The following is a 16507-nucleotide window of genomic DNA, read 5'->3' on the forward strand; positions in this document are numbered from 1 at the left end:
TATTTCTAATGGAGGCCATAATGATGAATCAGAAATATCTTAGTGGAGAAGCTCTTGTACACTTAGTGGAGGATATGCCAGAAACTCTTCTATGCTGGTATAATGTGAGAGATGCTACTGTCAGGAAAGAACAAACTACATGCAGAGGTTCAACACAATCACACAAGCACTGTGAGTGCTTTGTGGTGAATGTACTTACAGTATCTACTTCAGTGACTTCCATGTGAGGAGGGAATATGGGAGCAGGACTTAACATCCTTTTATACCTGTACAAAATTTCAGGTATAACACTTGAAAAGCTTTGCTACAATCCCCAAATAGTCTGATCCTTCTTCCCTCTGCCAGAAGACAAGGCTAAGGCACGAACACTCACAGTCTGAAACCTCATAAGATTTGTAAAATCTCAGGTGTCATAACATTTTGGCCCTCCATCATGTTGCAGTGACCACAGACATCCAGCCAGGTCAAAGCTCATGTCCATGGCATTCAGGAGACAACCTAAGCACTACACCAAGTGACCAGCAACATTAGCCAGAACAGCACCTATTTAGGGCCTGGTCCCCCACTTTCTGCTTCACAAAGTTCCTGCTTTAGGCAAGAATGAGTGAATGAGGGCATTCTCTAACCATTTCTATGGTGAATCTGCCCAGCTTTTTTAAAAATATACAATATTGCACTAGTAGATGAAAAATAACATTCTTGTGCCGCAAAATCAACCTGACAGAAACATAAATGTGACAAATCACCTGTCCTGATCACAAAGAAACAGCAGCGTTCACAGAAAATGGGGAAAGGAAAGTGGAAATTGAAGTTATACCTTCTGGAGGGATAGGAAGGCCTTACAATTCTGAAGTATTCTTGGTAATTAATGAGTTCAGCATTTTAATTTAGGCCATTTTCACAGAATGACAGTTCCCTCGCCAGCTGACAGTTGGAAATGTTTAATATACATTTTATATTATGTGCGCTAACAAATTAAAGTTTTTTGTAGCCAACAAATGTTTAATCTTCTCATATCCTGAAGCTGTGCTCAGTTTTTCATTGTGTATTCAGCTACTATTCTGTACATTCTATATCCATACCAAAGTGAATTACATGATTAAAGTAGTTTAGATGGAATTTTGAAACTTTGGCTAACTGAATCACTTTAATATTTGGATGTGTCTTCAGATCCATTCAGCTAAGGCGAGCCTATCAGCCCTCCTCTCTCTCTCTCTCTCTCTCTCTCTCTCTCTCTCTCTCTCTCTCTGTGTAGTGTTCACTCTGCTTATGAATATTTATGTTGAAATTTGCATGCACCAATAGAAGTTGGTGGGGGCAGGGTTAAAGGGAGAGAAGAAAAGGAGAAGAGTAGGCGGTGGAGAGTGGAGGAAGAAGGTTGTTTAGTTGAGAGTTAACGACATTGACTGAACTTATATACTTGTAACAATAAACAATTTCTACTTGGTTCTTAAATGATACGTTGCCCAGACATCTGCTATTAATAGTGAATAAAGTTGATGTAATCAGCTGGTGGCAGCTGAACGACATGTAGCTTGTGCCTTTGCTTGGTGAAACAACCAAGGGATAGGTGGGAACATGACAATGTGTTCGTGAAAGACAAAGAGAAAGAAAAAAGAAAAAAAGAGAGAATAAAATGAACAATATACAGAAGAAATGTCTTCAAACATAATCCTATACACAAGCTGTCAGTCTTACTCCACTAATACAGTAAAGATCAGTAATACCCACGGTTAAACCAGTATATTACAATTAGAGACAGGATATTCATCTCTCAGGGGAGATGAATTTATTTTTTATTTATTACATTTATAGCCCGCCCATCTAATCATATAGACTACTCACAGGTGGCTGGGCCAATTGGACCCTTCCCTAGAACCAGGCTGTCCACTTACCGCTTGCGTGGTGTACATGGTCATAGTTCATACCACAACAATCACAGAAGTAGTGCAGCCAGGGCTTTCCTGCCTCTCTGCACTGCTGACCAATCCAGTGAGGAGGCAGGATGATGTCTCACTGCTCAGCTGCTGAGTGGTCAGCAGTGCAGGAAGGTGAGGAAGCCCTGGCCAGGCTACTTCAGCGATTGGCACAGCACGAATGACAATGGGCACATGCACCATGCTGTAAGCAGCGAATGGACAGCCCATTTCTAGGGTAAGGGTCCAATCGGCACAGCTACCTGTGGTAGCAATATTTGTATTCATTTCCCCCTGGAAAATGACTAAGAATATCCCATCTATAATCACAATAAAAGCACAGGCTGATAAAATGGTGCAAATATTACAAGTTGGATTATAAAAGTATATTTTGTAGAATTTTGTTTGTGTTATTCTATACGTCTTACCTTTGCATTTATTTCTGTTTACTTATGGAATACCAGCAACAATGAAGACCATAATTTATTATTTGAGAATTCTCTGTTTCTCTAGACATTGATTATTATTCATAAAGGTTATTTCAGTTTTTTATGCACCTGCTGTAAGATGAAAGTTAGATCTCAAAATATTGTAAGCTTGCTGCTGATATAATGTTTAAGAATCTACTGCCAGAGAATATGTTCCTTCTTCCATTTCCTGTAAATTCCACCACTTTTCCATCATTTGCTTCAATAATGGCACAGATACAGCCAAACAGATATCATAGTTTAATATCAAGAACAATTTAAAACCCAGCTCAAAATCTTCAGATCACTGCAGAACTGCAAATTCTACTTATTTAAAAAGGGATTTTCATTGGTGGTGTGTGTGGATGTCTGGTAAAAGTGATAGTGTGCATAGCCATGTCAGCATGCTATCACTGTTCAGTTTTTCCTGAACAAAGAAATCACCACACTCCGTAGCAATGAAACGTGAGTGACAGGGATAGAATTCTAAGATTTTCTGAAGAACAAATACTATAATTTTCTACCCTGGGAATCTTACCCACCTTACAGAAACCTAAATGTAATGCACCTGGGAGAAAGACCTAAACATGAAGGCTTTGAGGCTTAGCTAAGCCTTGCTCTTTTCATCTGCAGGAACAATTCTACAGATGTTGAATCTAGCTAACCAACATTAACAGGCTTCTGGATTTGTCTTAACACATGCACACATGTACCAGGGATGTTGGCAAGTCTTTAGGCCCTAGTCCCAAGTCCAAGTCTTTGGTACCAAGTCCCATGTCCCAAGCCTGAAGTCCGAGTCCCTATTTAAAAACTTTTTTTTCAAAGTTGTTTTAATTAAAAAGCTTTTAAGTTCAATCTTCTCCTTCTATCCAGCCCCTTTCTCTCTCTCCCCAAGAGGCCTGATGAGGAGTCAGAGGAGGAAGGCTCGCAAAGCTCTAGCACAGCTCTGTGATTAGCACAGTTTGTAGAACTCTGGCCTCTACATTTTTTGCCTGGCAAGTAAGTGTTAAGAGGAGCAAAGTGGTGAACACTGGAAAGCATGTGCACAGCATGCTGGGATATGTAGGCTGATAAGGCCTGATGGCAGAGGGTAAAGTGTTGGTGGGTTGGCAGCTCTAGACTGAGGTAAATAAATAGTTGCTGAGAGAGGAGGTGAAAGAATGAGGCAGGAGAGCCCACCTGAAAACAAATAAATAATTTATTTATTTATTTATTTATTTATTTTATTTCTATCCCGCCTATCTGATCATATTAGACCACTCTAGGCGGCTTACAGTAAAAAACAACAATATAATTTTAAAACTTTACAGCAGAAGCGTAAATGAAAATAAAGAACAGAATAAGAGAAAGATCGTCAAGGGTTTTCTGTTGGGAAGGCCTGCCTATACATCAATGTTTTTAGTTGTTTCTTAAAAATGCCCAGCGAGGGAGCCGCGCGAATCTCAGGGGGCAAGTTGTTCCAAAGGCGAGGAGCCACCGCCGAGAAGGCCCGGTTTCTGGTCTTTTCCTTTCGGGCCTCTCTCGGCGTTAGGCTCCTCAGCCTTATCTCCTGGCTCGCACGAGTGACACGGGTAGATCTTGGTGGGAGAAGGCGTTCCGCCAAGTATCGAGGTCCTAAACCGTTTAGGGCTTTATAAGTAAGCGTTAACACTTTGAAATCAATGCGGAATCGGATGGGCAGCCAATGCAATGCGGCCAGAGTGGGGGAGATATGTTGGTATCTTCTCAGCCCACTGAGTAGTCTGGCCGCCGCATTCTGCACCACCTGTAGTTTCCGCAGCAATCTCAAAGGTAGCCCCACGTAGAGCGCATTACAGTGGTCTAATCTCGAGACTACAAGCGCATGCACCAGAGTGGTGAGAGACCCCACATCAAGGTAGGGCCGCAGCTGGGCTATCCGCCTGAGATGGAAAAAAGCGGAACGGACCACGAACGCCACCTGGGTCTCCATGGTGAGCGCCAGGTCAAGATGGACACCCAAGCTACGGACCCCATCCCTGGCGGGCAGGGTCACCCCCCCGAAAATGAGGGAGTTTCCCATGTCCCCAGGTGTGGGAGCGCCCACCCTCAGTACCTCCGTCTTGTCCGGGTTCAGCCTCAGCCCGTTCTCCTGCATCCATTCCTGTACAGCCTCCAGGCAACGCTGAAGGGACAGAACGGCATCTCCTGCAGTTGGAAAAAAGGAGATGTAGAGCTGTGTGTCATCCGCATATTGATGGCACTGCGCTCCACACCTCCTGATGACCCCTCCCAGCGGCCTCATGTAGATGTTAAACAGCATTGGGGAGATGATCGACCCCTGAGGGACCCCACAATTAAGGCACCACGGGGCCGAAACATTCTCCCCAAGCTGTACTCTCTGGGGACGGTCCTCCAAGAAGGAACGGAGCCAAGCAAAAGCCCGGCCACCTATCCCCAACTCGGCGAGCCTCCCCAGGAGGATACCATGGTCAATGGTATCAAAGGCCGCTGAGATATCGAGGAGGACCAACAGAGACACTTTGCCCCTGTCGGCCTCCCTCAATAAGTCATCACACAGGGCGACCAATGCCGTTTCTGTCCCATGGCGCGGCCTGAAGCCCGACTGGAATGGATCCAGGGCATCTGTTTCATCCAGGAACGCCTGGAGCTGATCGGCCACCACCCTCTCGACTACCTTGCTTAAGAAAGAAACATTGGCGACGGGCCTATAGTTGCCAATTTCGTCCGCCGCCAAACTAGGTTTCTTTCTTATGGGCCTAATGAGTGTTTCCTTGAGGGCAGAGGGAAATCTACCCTCAAGGAAAGACCCATTAATTATTACAGTAGCCCATTCCGTTGTTGAGGGCCTGGCTGCCTTGATTAGCCAGGCCGGGCAGGGGTCCAAAGAGGAGGTGGTGGCACGACAGCAATCAAGCGTCCTGGCCACAGTGTCGGGCGATACGGGCTGAAATGAGTCAAAAGACACCGGGCAAGACGGAGCGCTGGACATCTCAACTCGACTCACTGTATTCAAAAAAGGAGCGAGATCCCGGCGGATGGCCTCCACTTTGGATTTAAAAAATGCTGCAAATTGGTCCGGGGTAAGACTAGGGGGAGGCCTATCTCCCGGGCCAACTCCGGATAGGTCACGTACTATACGGAATAGTTCCGCCTGCTGGTTAGATGCCTCACTTATCCGGTTAGCGAGGTAAGTTCTACTGGCAGCCTTTACCTTGGACTGGTAAAGGTTAGTTGCGACCTTAACAGCTATACGATTGAAAACCGTCGGGTCCTTTCTCCATTTGCGCTCCAGCCGTCTCCTGACCCGCTTCGACACCCGAAGATCCTGGTTAAACCAGGGCGCCGGGCGATCTCTGCGGTGGAGAGGGCGTTTAGGTGCGATCATGTCAACGGCACTAGCCGCGGCGGTGAGCCAGCCGTCAACCAGGGCCTCGACAGGAGCGCCAGCCAGGTCAGCCGTAACCCCTCTCATGGCATCCTGGAATCCAGTCGGATCCAGTAGCCTTCGAGGGCGGACCATGACAATAGATCCCTGCTCCCTGCGAGGGGGGAGGGCCATCTTGAGGAAGCATTTTATTAGGTGGTGATCCGACCATGACAAGGGGACCGACTCAAGGTCAGTCACCATCGGTCCACTCTCACTCCCATTGGTGGAAAAAACCAAATCTAATGTATGGCCGCCCACGTGCGTAGGGCCGTTGACATGTTGGGACATATTCAAGAAGGCCATGGTCTCCAAGAACTCAAGAGCTGGTCCAGCGGGCTCTGCCCCCACATGCACGTTGAAATCCCCCAAGACCAACAATCTCGGGGAGCCCAACAGTGCCGCGGAGACAAAGTCCACCAGCTCCGGTAGGGAAATGGCTGGGTCGCGGGGAGCACGGTAACCCAGCAAGATCCCAATACCGTCCCTGGCCCCGATCCACACGTGGAGAGCCTCAAGACCTGGTTTTACCACCGAGGAGCGCCTAATTACTTCCAGGTTGGATTTATAAATGATGGCAACTCCCCCCCCCCGATGGGAGTGAGTTTGGTTATGTACTTGAGGGCTGAGACCCTCAGAAAAAAAAGGTAGACCAGTGGACTGACCAACAAAAGGCCTGTCTCCATTAAAATAATAGGGACTTGAAAACACGACTTGGAAAAAGGGGACCAAGTCATAAGTTGAGTCCAAGACTTTTTAAAAAATCCAAAGTCTCTGGTGCAACTTAAGTCCAACTTCACAGTAAGTCATGACTTGCAAGTTCCTACTCCTGATATGTACACATACAAACACGCACACAGTGTGAAATTCAAAGTTCATCAAGTCTTCATAATTATATACAGTGGTGCCTTGCTTGACAATGATAATGCGTTCCAGCAAAATCGCTGTACAGCAAAATAGTTGCCAAGCCAAAAAAAACCCACAACCCATTGAAATGCAATGAAAAACAGTCAATGCGTTCCAATGGGGGAAATACCTGATCGTGCAGCGAAGGTCCTCCATAGGGTGGCCATTTTCCGCTCCCTGTCTTGCAAAATGAAGTCAGCAAAACAGTGGGGAGCCATTTTGAGAGTCACCGATCAGTTGTTTTAAAATTGCCATGAAGCAAATAATCAGTTCCCGAAGAAGGGAACCAATTGTCGTAAAGTGAAAAAAACCCATTTGAATCATCGTTTTGCGATCGCTATAGCGATTGCAAAAATGTCATTGTCAAGCGATTTCATCAACTACCGGGGTAATCATCAAGCGGGGCACCACTGTATTTCAAAATTTCTTGCTATTTTAAAAATTCAGTGACCGAAAGGTTATTGGGATGAGTTCTAAATTTTGACTAATTGCAAATACTTGACTGAACCCACTTAGTCTGTTCATAGCTCCTTCTTGAATTCCTGGCTGAATTCACAGTCCCATGAAGCAAAACAGATGAATGTAAAGTAACCTTGCTCAAGACATTCCTAGCACTTAAGCTCAAAGCATTAAGAATCAATCAGAGTTTAGACACAGCCTCTTAAATTTGTAATTTGAATACATCTAAGCAAAGAAAATGAATGAATAATATGTATTAAACTGACACTACAGGGTAGAAGTGTAAACCAGTTAAAATAGAGTTCACTCCCAATAGAACAGCACGTATTATTATACCTATAGAAAACTGAATAAATGCTCTCTAGAACACTAAAATGATTTTAGTAAGTAAAAATAAAAAGATTCATGGCTCCTACATTCTGTCCTGGGACCCCAAATCTGGAGAGTACATAAATTGTTTTTAGTTGCAACATCAACACCACTTTCAGTACTTCTACATACACTAATTCATATACAGATGAACATCTGAAACAAACAAAAACAGTTTTTCCAACAACTATAATTTTAATATTTATATACCAACTATAATCACTAAGGCTGTGATTACCAAAACACAGATAAAGTTCAACTATATTGCCATTAGTTACACTGGGCTGACTTTTTCCTTTGGTAGGTGCATTTTCTGTTGTTTAGTTTTGTTTTCAATAATGTGTCAAAAGGGGAAAGGAAGCACATGCTTTCTTGGGGGGGGGGGGGAAGAGCACATGTTTTTAATGGAACAGAAAAATGTATTTAGATATATTATAACAATATTAGATGTGGCCACTAGGAGCCTGTCAATAATAACAATAATAACTCAACTTGTTAATAATAATTAACACAGGGAATTGCTTCTGCAATTGCTTGGCTGCTGACAAGAGAAACAGTAACACAATGCATGCAATCCAGTAGTCAGTTGCCACTAGAGTAGGGCCATTGAAGCATTTGGAATCTGTCAACTCAACATGTATGTAGGCTCTATTGATTCAGTGGGTTAAGTCTTGTTGTGACTTACTAGTGAATTATTTTAAATGAGTTATTTAAAAAAAACAATAATGTTTCTAGCTTTGGGTAACTTGATAACACAGCTGAACTTTTCTCGGTATTCACAAAACAAATACAAAACAACCCCCCTCCCATGCCTGAAAGTTCAAGTACTCTTTTCACAAACCTGGAATAAAGAGAAATCAGCCACAAATGCACAAAGACTAATGTGATATACCTTCATTTTACAAATTCCATATCAAAGCAGTCTTTCCAATAAAGAACAACTAGATGAAATAGATTTTGATTACCTAAACTCTATTTCAATCATCTTGATAATCCACCTCCATATAATACTAACAATATTTGCCTTCCAGCCATACTATTGTAATGAGACTAGGGATTTTTTTCACCACATTTCCATTTTACTGATACTAACTAGTTATTATCCTTTGACGCTCAGCTCTGCATCATGAGAAATCAGTTCAAATAAAGACAGATGCATGTAAAACAAGGGAGATGGTTCCCATAAAACAGTGCAGCATGAAAAGGCTGATAAGAAGAAACAAAAGCTCCATACACTTTCATTTTATAATTTTGGCAACAGTCAGATGGAACTTCAAAAATAAAAGTATCTAAAATGATACCAAAGATCAAATTATTATGCTGGGAAAGATACGCTGCTTCCTCCTTTAAAAGTATTTTATTACAATGAGTAGCGATGGGCATGAAACGAACAACAAAACAAAATTGGGCCATTTCATGGTTCATTTTGTGACACTTCGGGGAAATGCATCTGCCCAGAAAGACAAAAAATGGCAAACTATTATTAGCACTGGTGATTTTTGTGCTTTGTATAATTTGCGACTTCCAGGAGAAGAACACTACCCTGACGCATGAATTAGAGATGCCAAATGTGCAGCGAGTATTCAGCTGATTCTCCTCCCCATTCCTTCCAGGTTTGACAGGGACTGGATTTGGGCATCTGAGTTATAGCCTCTCAAACAGATTCCCCCAAAAAGTATTCTTTAGCTAGCAAGTACTGACCACAGGAGGATATCTTGTAGACCAAACCTGGGGATCATGGGTCATCACATACATGTGTTGTAGCCCTTCTGAAATAATTTCTTCCTTGACCTTTCTGAGCAGAATATTAAAGTTAATGTGTTTGCATATGTATGAGAAACAGGCCCTTTGGGGGAGAAAGAAGCCTCTACATTCTGAGAAGGCACGACTGGGATTATTTTTGGAAGAAAAAAAAGAAATGCCAGTGGAAAGCTATATTTCTGCCACTTTCACAAGGAAGGGATTTGAGCTATGACACATCACTTCTGGAGAGCCTAAAGAAGGGAAGGAAAAGGAAAAAGAAGAAAATTCCATGAGTAAAATAAACCCCCAGGAAGGAGTCAGAAAAATAAACAACCTGCCGCTTTTGCAAGAAAAGCTTCTGAGAAGGATCTGAGAAGGTTTTGTCCCCTACTTGGGAACCATGATTTCCTTCCACCCCTGGCCCTTCTTTGAAGTCCTTTGCCTTCTATTATCTCTATCTTTAACCTCCCCCAGCCTGTTCTCTCCCCAGTTTTGAAGTGGTGGTAGTGTTAGAGGCTGAAGCACTAGGAGGGTGATCAGCAGAGACATTTATGATGCCACCATCTTGAGGGATGGTGATGACACAATGTTGTGATGGTTGGGGTTGCAGGTCGTTCGGTAATTATAAAAGGGGGTTGTGACTCTAAAGAGGTTGGGAACCACTGCTGTAGTGCTCCTGTCATTGGTGTTGTCAACATTCAGACTTCTTTTTGCTATGTAAAGCTTGGCATCCTTTTTCCTTCTGGCAATATAGGCATGATATTGAGTCATTTCGTGGTGTTTTGAAACATGGATACAGAAATATGGATACAAAAGAATTGAAGAATTGAATTTCCTGGCTTTTTAAAACAGAAGTTTACATATGCTACACACACACATTCCAACAGAAACCTCCATCCTGTAGAATTACTTCTTATAATATCTACATCAATGTTTTTCATTCTTGAAAACAAATCTGGACATAGCAGTATATAGAGACTTTTATGCACTGAGAAATAAAAAGTATACTTTTTGATATATTCCAATTTCCTCCAAAAATCCTTCAAATTATTATTCTCTTCAAAAGTGTTATATTATTTTTCTCCTTTTAAATGGTATTTGATCTACCTTTCTCTTTATCCATTGCCATATTAAAATCCCCAACTGTTATAAGAAATCCTTTCCTTATTTCTTCTAATTCATTAAACAGTTCTTTTAAAATAAAGTTTAATTTTCATATATTGAACAAACATTAATCAAGGTATATTCCCCTCCCATGATGAACTGCAACATTATATATCTATCTCAATCATCTTTTTCTTCATTTTATTAAATTTAAATTCACATTTCTGAGAAATAATGGTTGTAACCCCTCTTGACCTTGAACTAGATACAAGATACAAAATACAAACTATAATAACTGAGCTCCCACCACCATCAGGACCTTCTTGAGAACTCTTCTTCTCATTGTCCTCCTTTCCAGAATTGCATTGATCCTTGTGTTGCGACTTTTCCTTTCCTCTTGTTAACACAAATTCAATGAATCTACCCCATATATCATTAAAAAGTCTTCTTTATCTCCCCATTCTTAACTTTTAGAATACAAGTCAATTTATCATTTACAGCAAGATTCCAAACTTCATTGTACCATTCTTCCAGTTGAAATTCATGCTTAGATTTTCCAATTCCGAGGTATAATTAATTTTGCAGCAAACAATAAATTAGTAAGCAATTCTCTAGTTATAATATCATCATCATCATTAGTAAGCAATTCTCTAGTTATAATATCATCATCATCAATATCAAATATTGATAACAAAGCCATTTCTGGATTCAGCTTTATATCTTTATCAAAAATCCTTACTAATTAATTTCCAAAATTTTTGTACCCTTTCACACTCCCGCCAGAAATGAAAATATGTACCAATTTCGTTACCACATTTACAACAAACATTTGAATATTTAGTATTTACTTTACTCAATTTAACCGGTGTTAAGTACCATCTTAGAACTATTGTATAGAAGGTGATACTACAGTAGATTTCTAATTTGATTTTAAGAAAGGAAATGTTCTGAATACTAAATTATTCTTGAAAGATATTCAGCATGAACTGTGCAATCTAAAGAATATGCAGGATTGACTGAAGCATGATTAAAAATGTTTTTAAAACCCCAGTAATGACTGTAAGGTAAATTAGCAAGACAGGTACATTTACTACCCCACAAGTGCTCTCCAGAAGTGAGTCCAAATGCATCAGTTAAGCTGCAGCTCTAATATGCATAAATGTGCATTAGCAAATACTCACCATTTCTGTCAATGGCAAATGGCACTTCTGTAGTGACAATTTCATAATTGCATATCTGGCTATACTGAGGAGAACAATCCTCATCCATAGCTTCCACCTGAAGTACACTGTCATAGATTTTTCCTTCTGTCACAGTAGCTTTGTAAGTTGTTTCTTTAAAAGTGGGTGCAAACTCATTGACATCCTTTACCTGGATATGGACCACAGCCCTTAAATGGTAAAAAAAAAAAAAGATACATCTGATTCTTACAGTACCAGACAAACATGTTTTCATTTTCCAAACCTAGCATGAAATGTTCTGACTTTCTTCTTTATGCCAAAATGCTTTAGTCATAATTAGGGGGAGGATTTCTATGCCGCCATTTTTTCTGCAACATATGTTTGAGTTTATCAATAGGTTTGAGCCTCTTCATGAGTAATCTAGTGAGAAAGGCCAGATTACTCATAAACATGTCTGAACTTGCCTATGGGTTCAAATGTAGGTTCCAGAGAAAATGTGAAATGTCACAGTAATTCATCCCTCAGTAATAAATGTACCAAAATGAAGATCAGGTGAAGGTAACAGTGTACATAGAAAAGTAAAAGGTTACAGTGTAAATAAAGCACTGTTAAAAGCCACCTTGGGTCCCTTATGGGGAGAAAGGTGGTGTTTAAATAACTACAATAATTTAAATAAATAAAAAGGGGAAAGAGGGATAAAATTGCCAAAAATTAGAACATGTTTGTGAAAAACAATGCAAAAATAAATTAAAAAATTAAAAATGGAAAATTAAAATCTGTACCTTCAAGGAAGGCTGTGCTAAAAGAAATTATTAGTAATATAGAAAACTGTCTTGTATTTAATCAAACCAATGATCTGTCTAGTCCTGTCTTGTCCACTAATAAGCAGTGCCTCTTTACATATTAGTTTAGCAGCCTCCACACTCAAAAATTGTCAACACTAGTAAGAATTCTAGACAGACTTTCCTGCTGCTGTCTTTAAACTGACGCACAATTTTCTTCATTACCAAAACACCACAAAATTGAGAAATGATCTTTAAAAATGAGAGCCACTGCTTTTCAAGTCAAGCCACAAGCTCATTAAATACAAAGATACAGAACCAGATCTAAATGAACCTCAATAAATCTTTTAATCTATTACCTTTCTGCTAGTAACCTGAGATGCAATCATCAAGCTAATTATGATCCGTGATGACCTCCCAAGAGTGTGAGCTTTAATCAAGCCTTCTTGTACAAAATAATTTGCTTTTTCAAAATAAGGTGAAGTAAGATTTAAAACAGTTATTCCAATATAATCTATCCATAATAAATGAGAGTAAAATTCATTCTTTTCAAACCTTGCTTTCATATTTAAACTTGCCTGTGTATTAATATCATTAATGAGTCAAAAGCTGACATATTTGCCTGCCAAATTTCCAATCACCTACATACCTATCTGTCTATTTTGACAGACAAAAACATACAAATGCACATGTTACCAATGAAAAAAGGCCTTAGAAAAAAGGTTAGATATTCCCGTCATCATGACATATTACTATATTATTCTTTTGAATACTGTTTTCCAGTAAAAGAAACCAAAGTACGTCATGACGTTTTCCAGGAAACAATTTCACATTCTGTAATTTTATTAATCAGTTTCGATAATCTGGAAATCTGCTTACTGTAGTGTTGGGTGGCAGATAAATGTAAGAGGCTCCTAAATCCAGAAATGCCATTTCTGAGTTAATTTATACACAATCAAAGCTTTCATTATCTGCACAGAAATAGGTCAAACTAAATTGAATTGGATTATGGTAACTAGGTTGACATATAGAAAACAAATTAGGGTAAAATGGGAAAAGATAAGTGATGATAGTAAGGGGAGGAGGAAGAGAGCTGATAGTAAGGGGAGGAGGAAAAGAGCTTTTTGGAAGATGTAGAAGCCTTTCATTGTGTCAAGGTTTTTTTAAAAAATAGTTATAAGATGATTCCCTGCTTTGTATCTTATTCCAAATATGGTTCTTGATAGCTCAGTGAGATGGAGCATCTGTCTGTGGAGCCAGCAGTCAGAAGTTCAATTCTCCACCATGCCTTTTAGGATGACAGTCAGTCTGCGTAGTCTTGGGCAAGCTACACTATCCCTGAGTGCCCCCAAAAGAAAGTAATAGCAAACCACTTATGAATATATCTAGAAAATCCTGGAAAAAATCAGCATACATAAGAATCAATACATAATTAAAACACTGAAATTAAATGCTACAACTAGAGATGGGCATGAATCAGAAAAATGTGATTCATTTTGATTCGTGATTCAGCAAGGTCAATGAATCATGAATTAAGAATTTATGACTTTTTAAATTTTAAAACCCTATAAAATGTTCCCCTCACACACCTGGACACACCAAATTTGCAGGAAAGCTTCTCCTGACTCCCCTGCACAAGTCCTGCAAATTTGGTGATGTTTGGAATTCAGATATCCATGTTATACACCCACAAAGTGGGTCTCCCAGGAAAGTGCCCTTTAGCAGCTGGCTTTGTTGTTGTTTAGTCGTTAAGTCGTGTGCGACTCTTTGTGACCCCATGGACCAGAGCACGCCAGCCCCCCCGTCTTCCATTGCCCCCCAGAGTTTGGTTTTAGGGAAACTGGCTTAGGAAAACCCAATCTTCACAAAACCTGGCAGGATTGTAGAGGAGAGTCTTGGGAAGCTTCTCTGTGATATTGGTTTCTTTAGGTGCCTCGGGGGACCTTTCCTAGTGGGCCATCTTTTGGGTGCATAAGTTGGACATCTGAAACCCAAACTTCTCCACATTTGGAGGGATTGTAGAAGAGAGTCAGAGTAAGCTTCCTTGCAATTTTACTTTCTCCAGGTGCCTGGGGAGCTGTTTTATCAGCCAAATGATTCAATGACATAAAATTGCTAATAATTCATTGATTTGCCTTTGTTGGGGCATTGATTCATATGAATACGGATTGATGAATTAGCAATTTCTGAATAAAGTTGGTGATTCATTTTTAAATTCATGCCCATTTCTAGCTATAACCCATAAATACAATCAGTCTTAGCCAGCATAGTAAGTGGTGAAGGATAATGGGAAATGCATAAAAAAATTGAAAGGCCATGATTGACCATCCTTTCAACTTCAGGATTAACAATAATTTTAATGCTAAGTGCTGACTCTGTAATAGCCTTGGGCAGACTTCTAAAACATCAGATAGTCCTGCCCATGTATGCCAAGAAAACTATTGAGTAACTTTAATATTCCTATTTCAACCCACACTCTATTTCAGACAGACTTGTTCACTGAGGAAAGGTTATTAAAAAAATAGCAAGCCACTAGTAAAACTTTTTGAGGCTGTTTAAAGATGTGAAAGGAGGACTGAAGTCCAAACTCTTGAAGCAGCTCTATTTCTGTTTCTTTATATTTGGAAGTAAAGGCTCAAGCTAACAACAAACAAACATTAATATTTTAACTCATTATAAAGATGCTTTTAAGCACAATTTATGTCCCAGACATATAGTTAAATTACTGCAATCTGCTAATTACCTCCATCTGCTAATGTCTGTCCACCTCCTCCATTTTCTAATATTTCCAAAAGGAGGAAAATTCAGTGTGATGATAGGGACCACATATTTCAGGGAAGATTCAGCACTGGTTAGGCATCACCTTGAATATTGTGTCCAGTTCTGGACACCACACTTCAAGAAAGATGCTAACAAACTGGAACAAGTTCAGAGGACGGCAACAAAGATGATCAGGGGATTGGAAACCAAACCTTATGAGGAAAGACTGAAAGAGTTGGGCATGTTTAGCCTTGAGAAAAGAAGACTGAGGGGTGATATGATAGCATTTTTCAAATATGTGAAAGGCTGTCATACAGAGAAGGGGCAAATATTCCATATGAACCTACCTGGCAGTTAAGATCTAGCCAGGGGGCCCTTTTGAAAGAGCCATCCCTTAAGGAGGTAAGAGGGACGGCTTGTAGATAAAGGGCCTTTTAGGCAGCTGCCCCCAGACTATGGAATGCCCTCCCGACTGAGATTCGTCTGGGGCCGACGCTGATGAGATTTCGGCGCCAGGTCAAAACCTTCCTGTTCCAGAAGGCTTTTAATTTAAATAATATTAGCTGTGGGTCCAATGGCAATTTTATATATATATTAATTGTTATGAATTTTTATTGTATTTTAAATATTGTAAGCTGCCCAGAGACCCTTGGGTAGTGAGGGCAGCATATAAATTAAATAAAATAAATAAATAAATAAAAGATCTGTTCTTGATCATCCCAGAGTGCAGGACACATAACAATGGGCTCAAGTTAAAGGAAGCCAGATTTCAGTTGGCTATCAGGAAAAAACTCCTAACTGTTAGAGCAGTACGACAGTGGAACCAGTTACCTCGGGAGTTGGTGAATGCTCGGACACTGGAGGCATTCAAGAAAAACTTAGATAATCACCTGGCAGATATGCTTTGGTTGCATTCCTGCATTGAGCAGGGGGTTGGACTTGATGGCCTTGTAGGCCCCTTCCAACTTCACTTTTCTATGATTCTATGAGGATGAAGAGAGAACTCTGCATTAAATAGTAGTCTCATGTTTCTTGCGATGAATCCTTCTGCTCTTAGATTTACTTATTTACACCATAAATGTGGATTAACTGAAGTTCCTCTTTCCCAGCATTAAAACTCCTGCGATATTTTGTATTTCTTCTTCCTTTTGTACCAGTAAGTTGTAGAATAGGATCTAGCGACAGTATCCACTCCTTGCTGATCAACTTTGTATACTGAAATTTGTCTGAATTTGAATTAATAATCTCTATTTATTTTATCTGTAGTTACTATCTTATGCAACCAAAACATTAAAATGAAATAAAATCTCTCCTGCACACAATCAGTTCTGCCAAAACACTGAAGATATTAAAAGACATGTGCTGAAGCAAAGAAAGTCAATATGATTTGATTACATAAAGATCAATTAACACC

The 16507-nt window shown here is 40.3% G+C and overlaps 1 protein-coding gene across 2 annotated transcripts in view; it reads right to left on the reverse strand.

Annotated features, from left to right (window-relative positions):
- Positions 1 to 16507, reverse strand: part of CLSTN2 (calsyntenin 2) — a 496583-nt gene that overhangs the window by 111679 nt on the left and 368397 nt on the right. For both annotated transcript variants that reach the window (XM_072995959.2, XM_078389218.1), the window contains one exon: positions 11552 to 11760. In XM_072995959.2, the coding sequence (XP_072852060.2) occupies positions 11552 to 11760 (209 nt within the window). The remainder of the gene's footprint in view (positions 1 to 11551; positions 11761 to 16507) is intronic.

Source organism: Pogona vitticeps, chromosome 3, assembly GCF_051106095.1.
Source record: "Pogona vitticeps strain Pit_001003342236 chromosome 3, PviZW2.1, whole genome shotgun sequence".
In the NCBI taxonomy this organism is placed as follows: domain Eukaryota; kingdom Metazoa; phylum Chordata; class Lepidosauria; order Squamata; family Agamidae; genus Pogona; species Pogona vitticeps.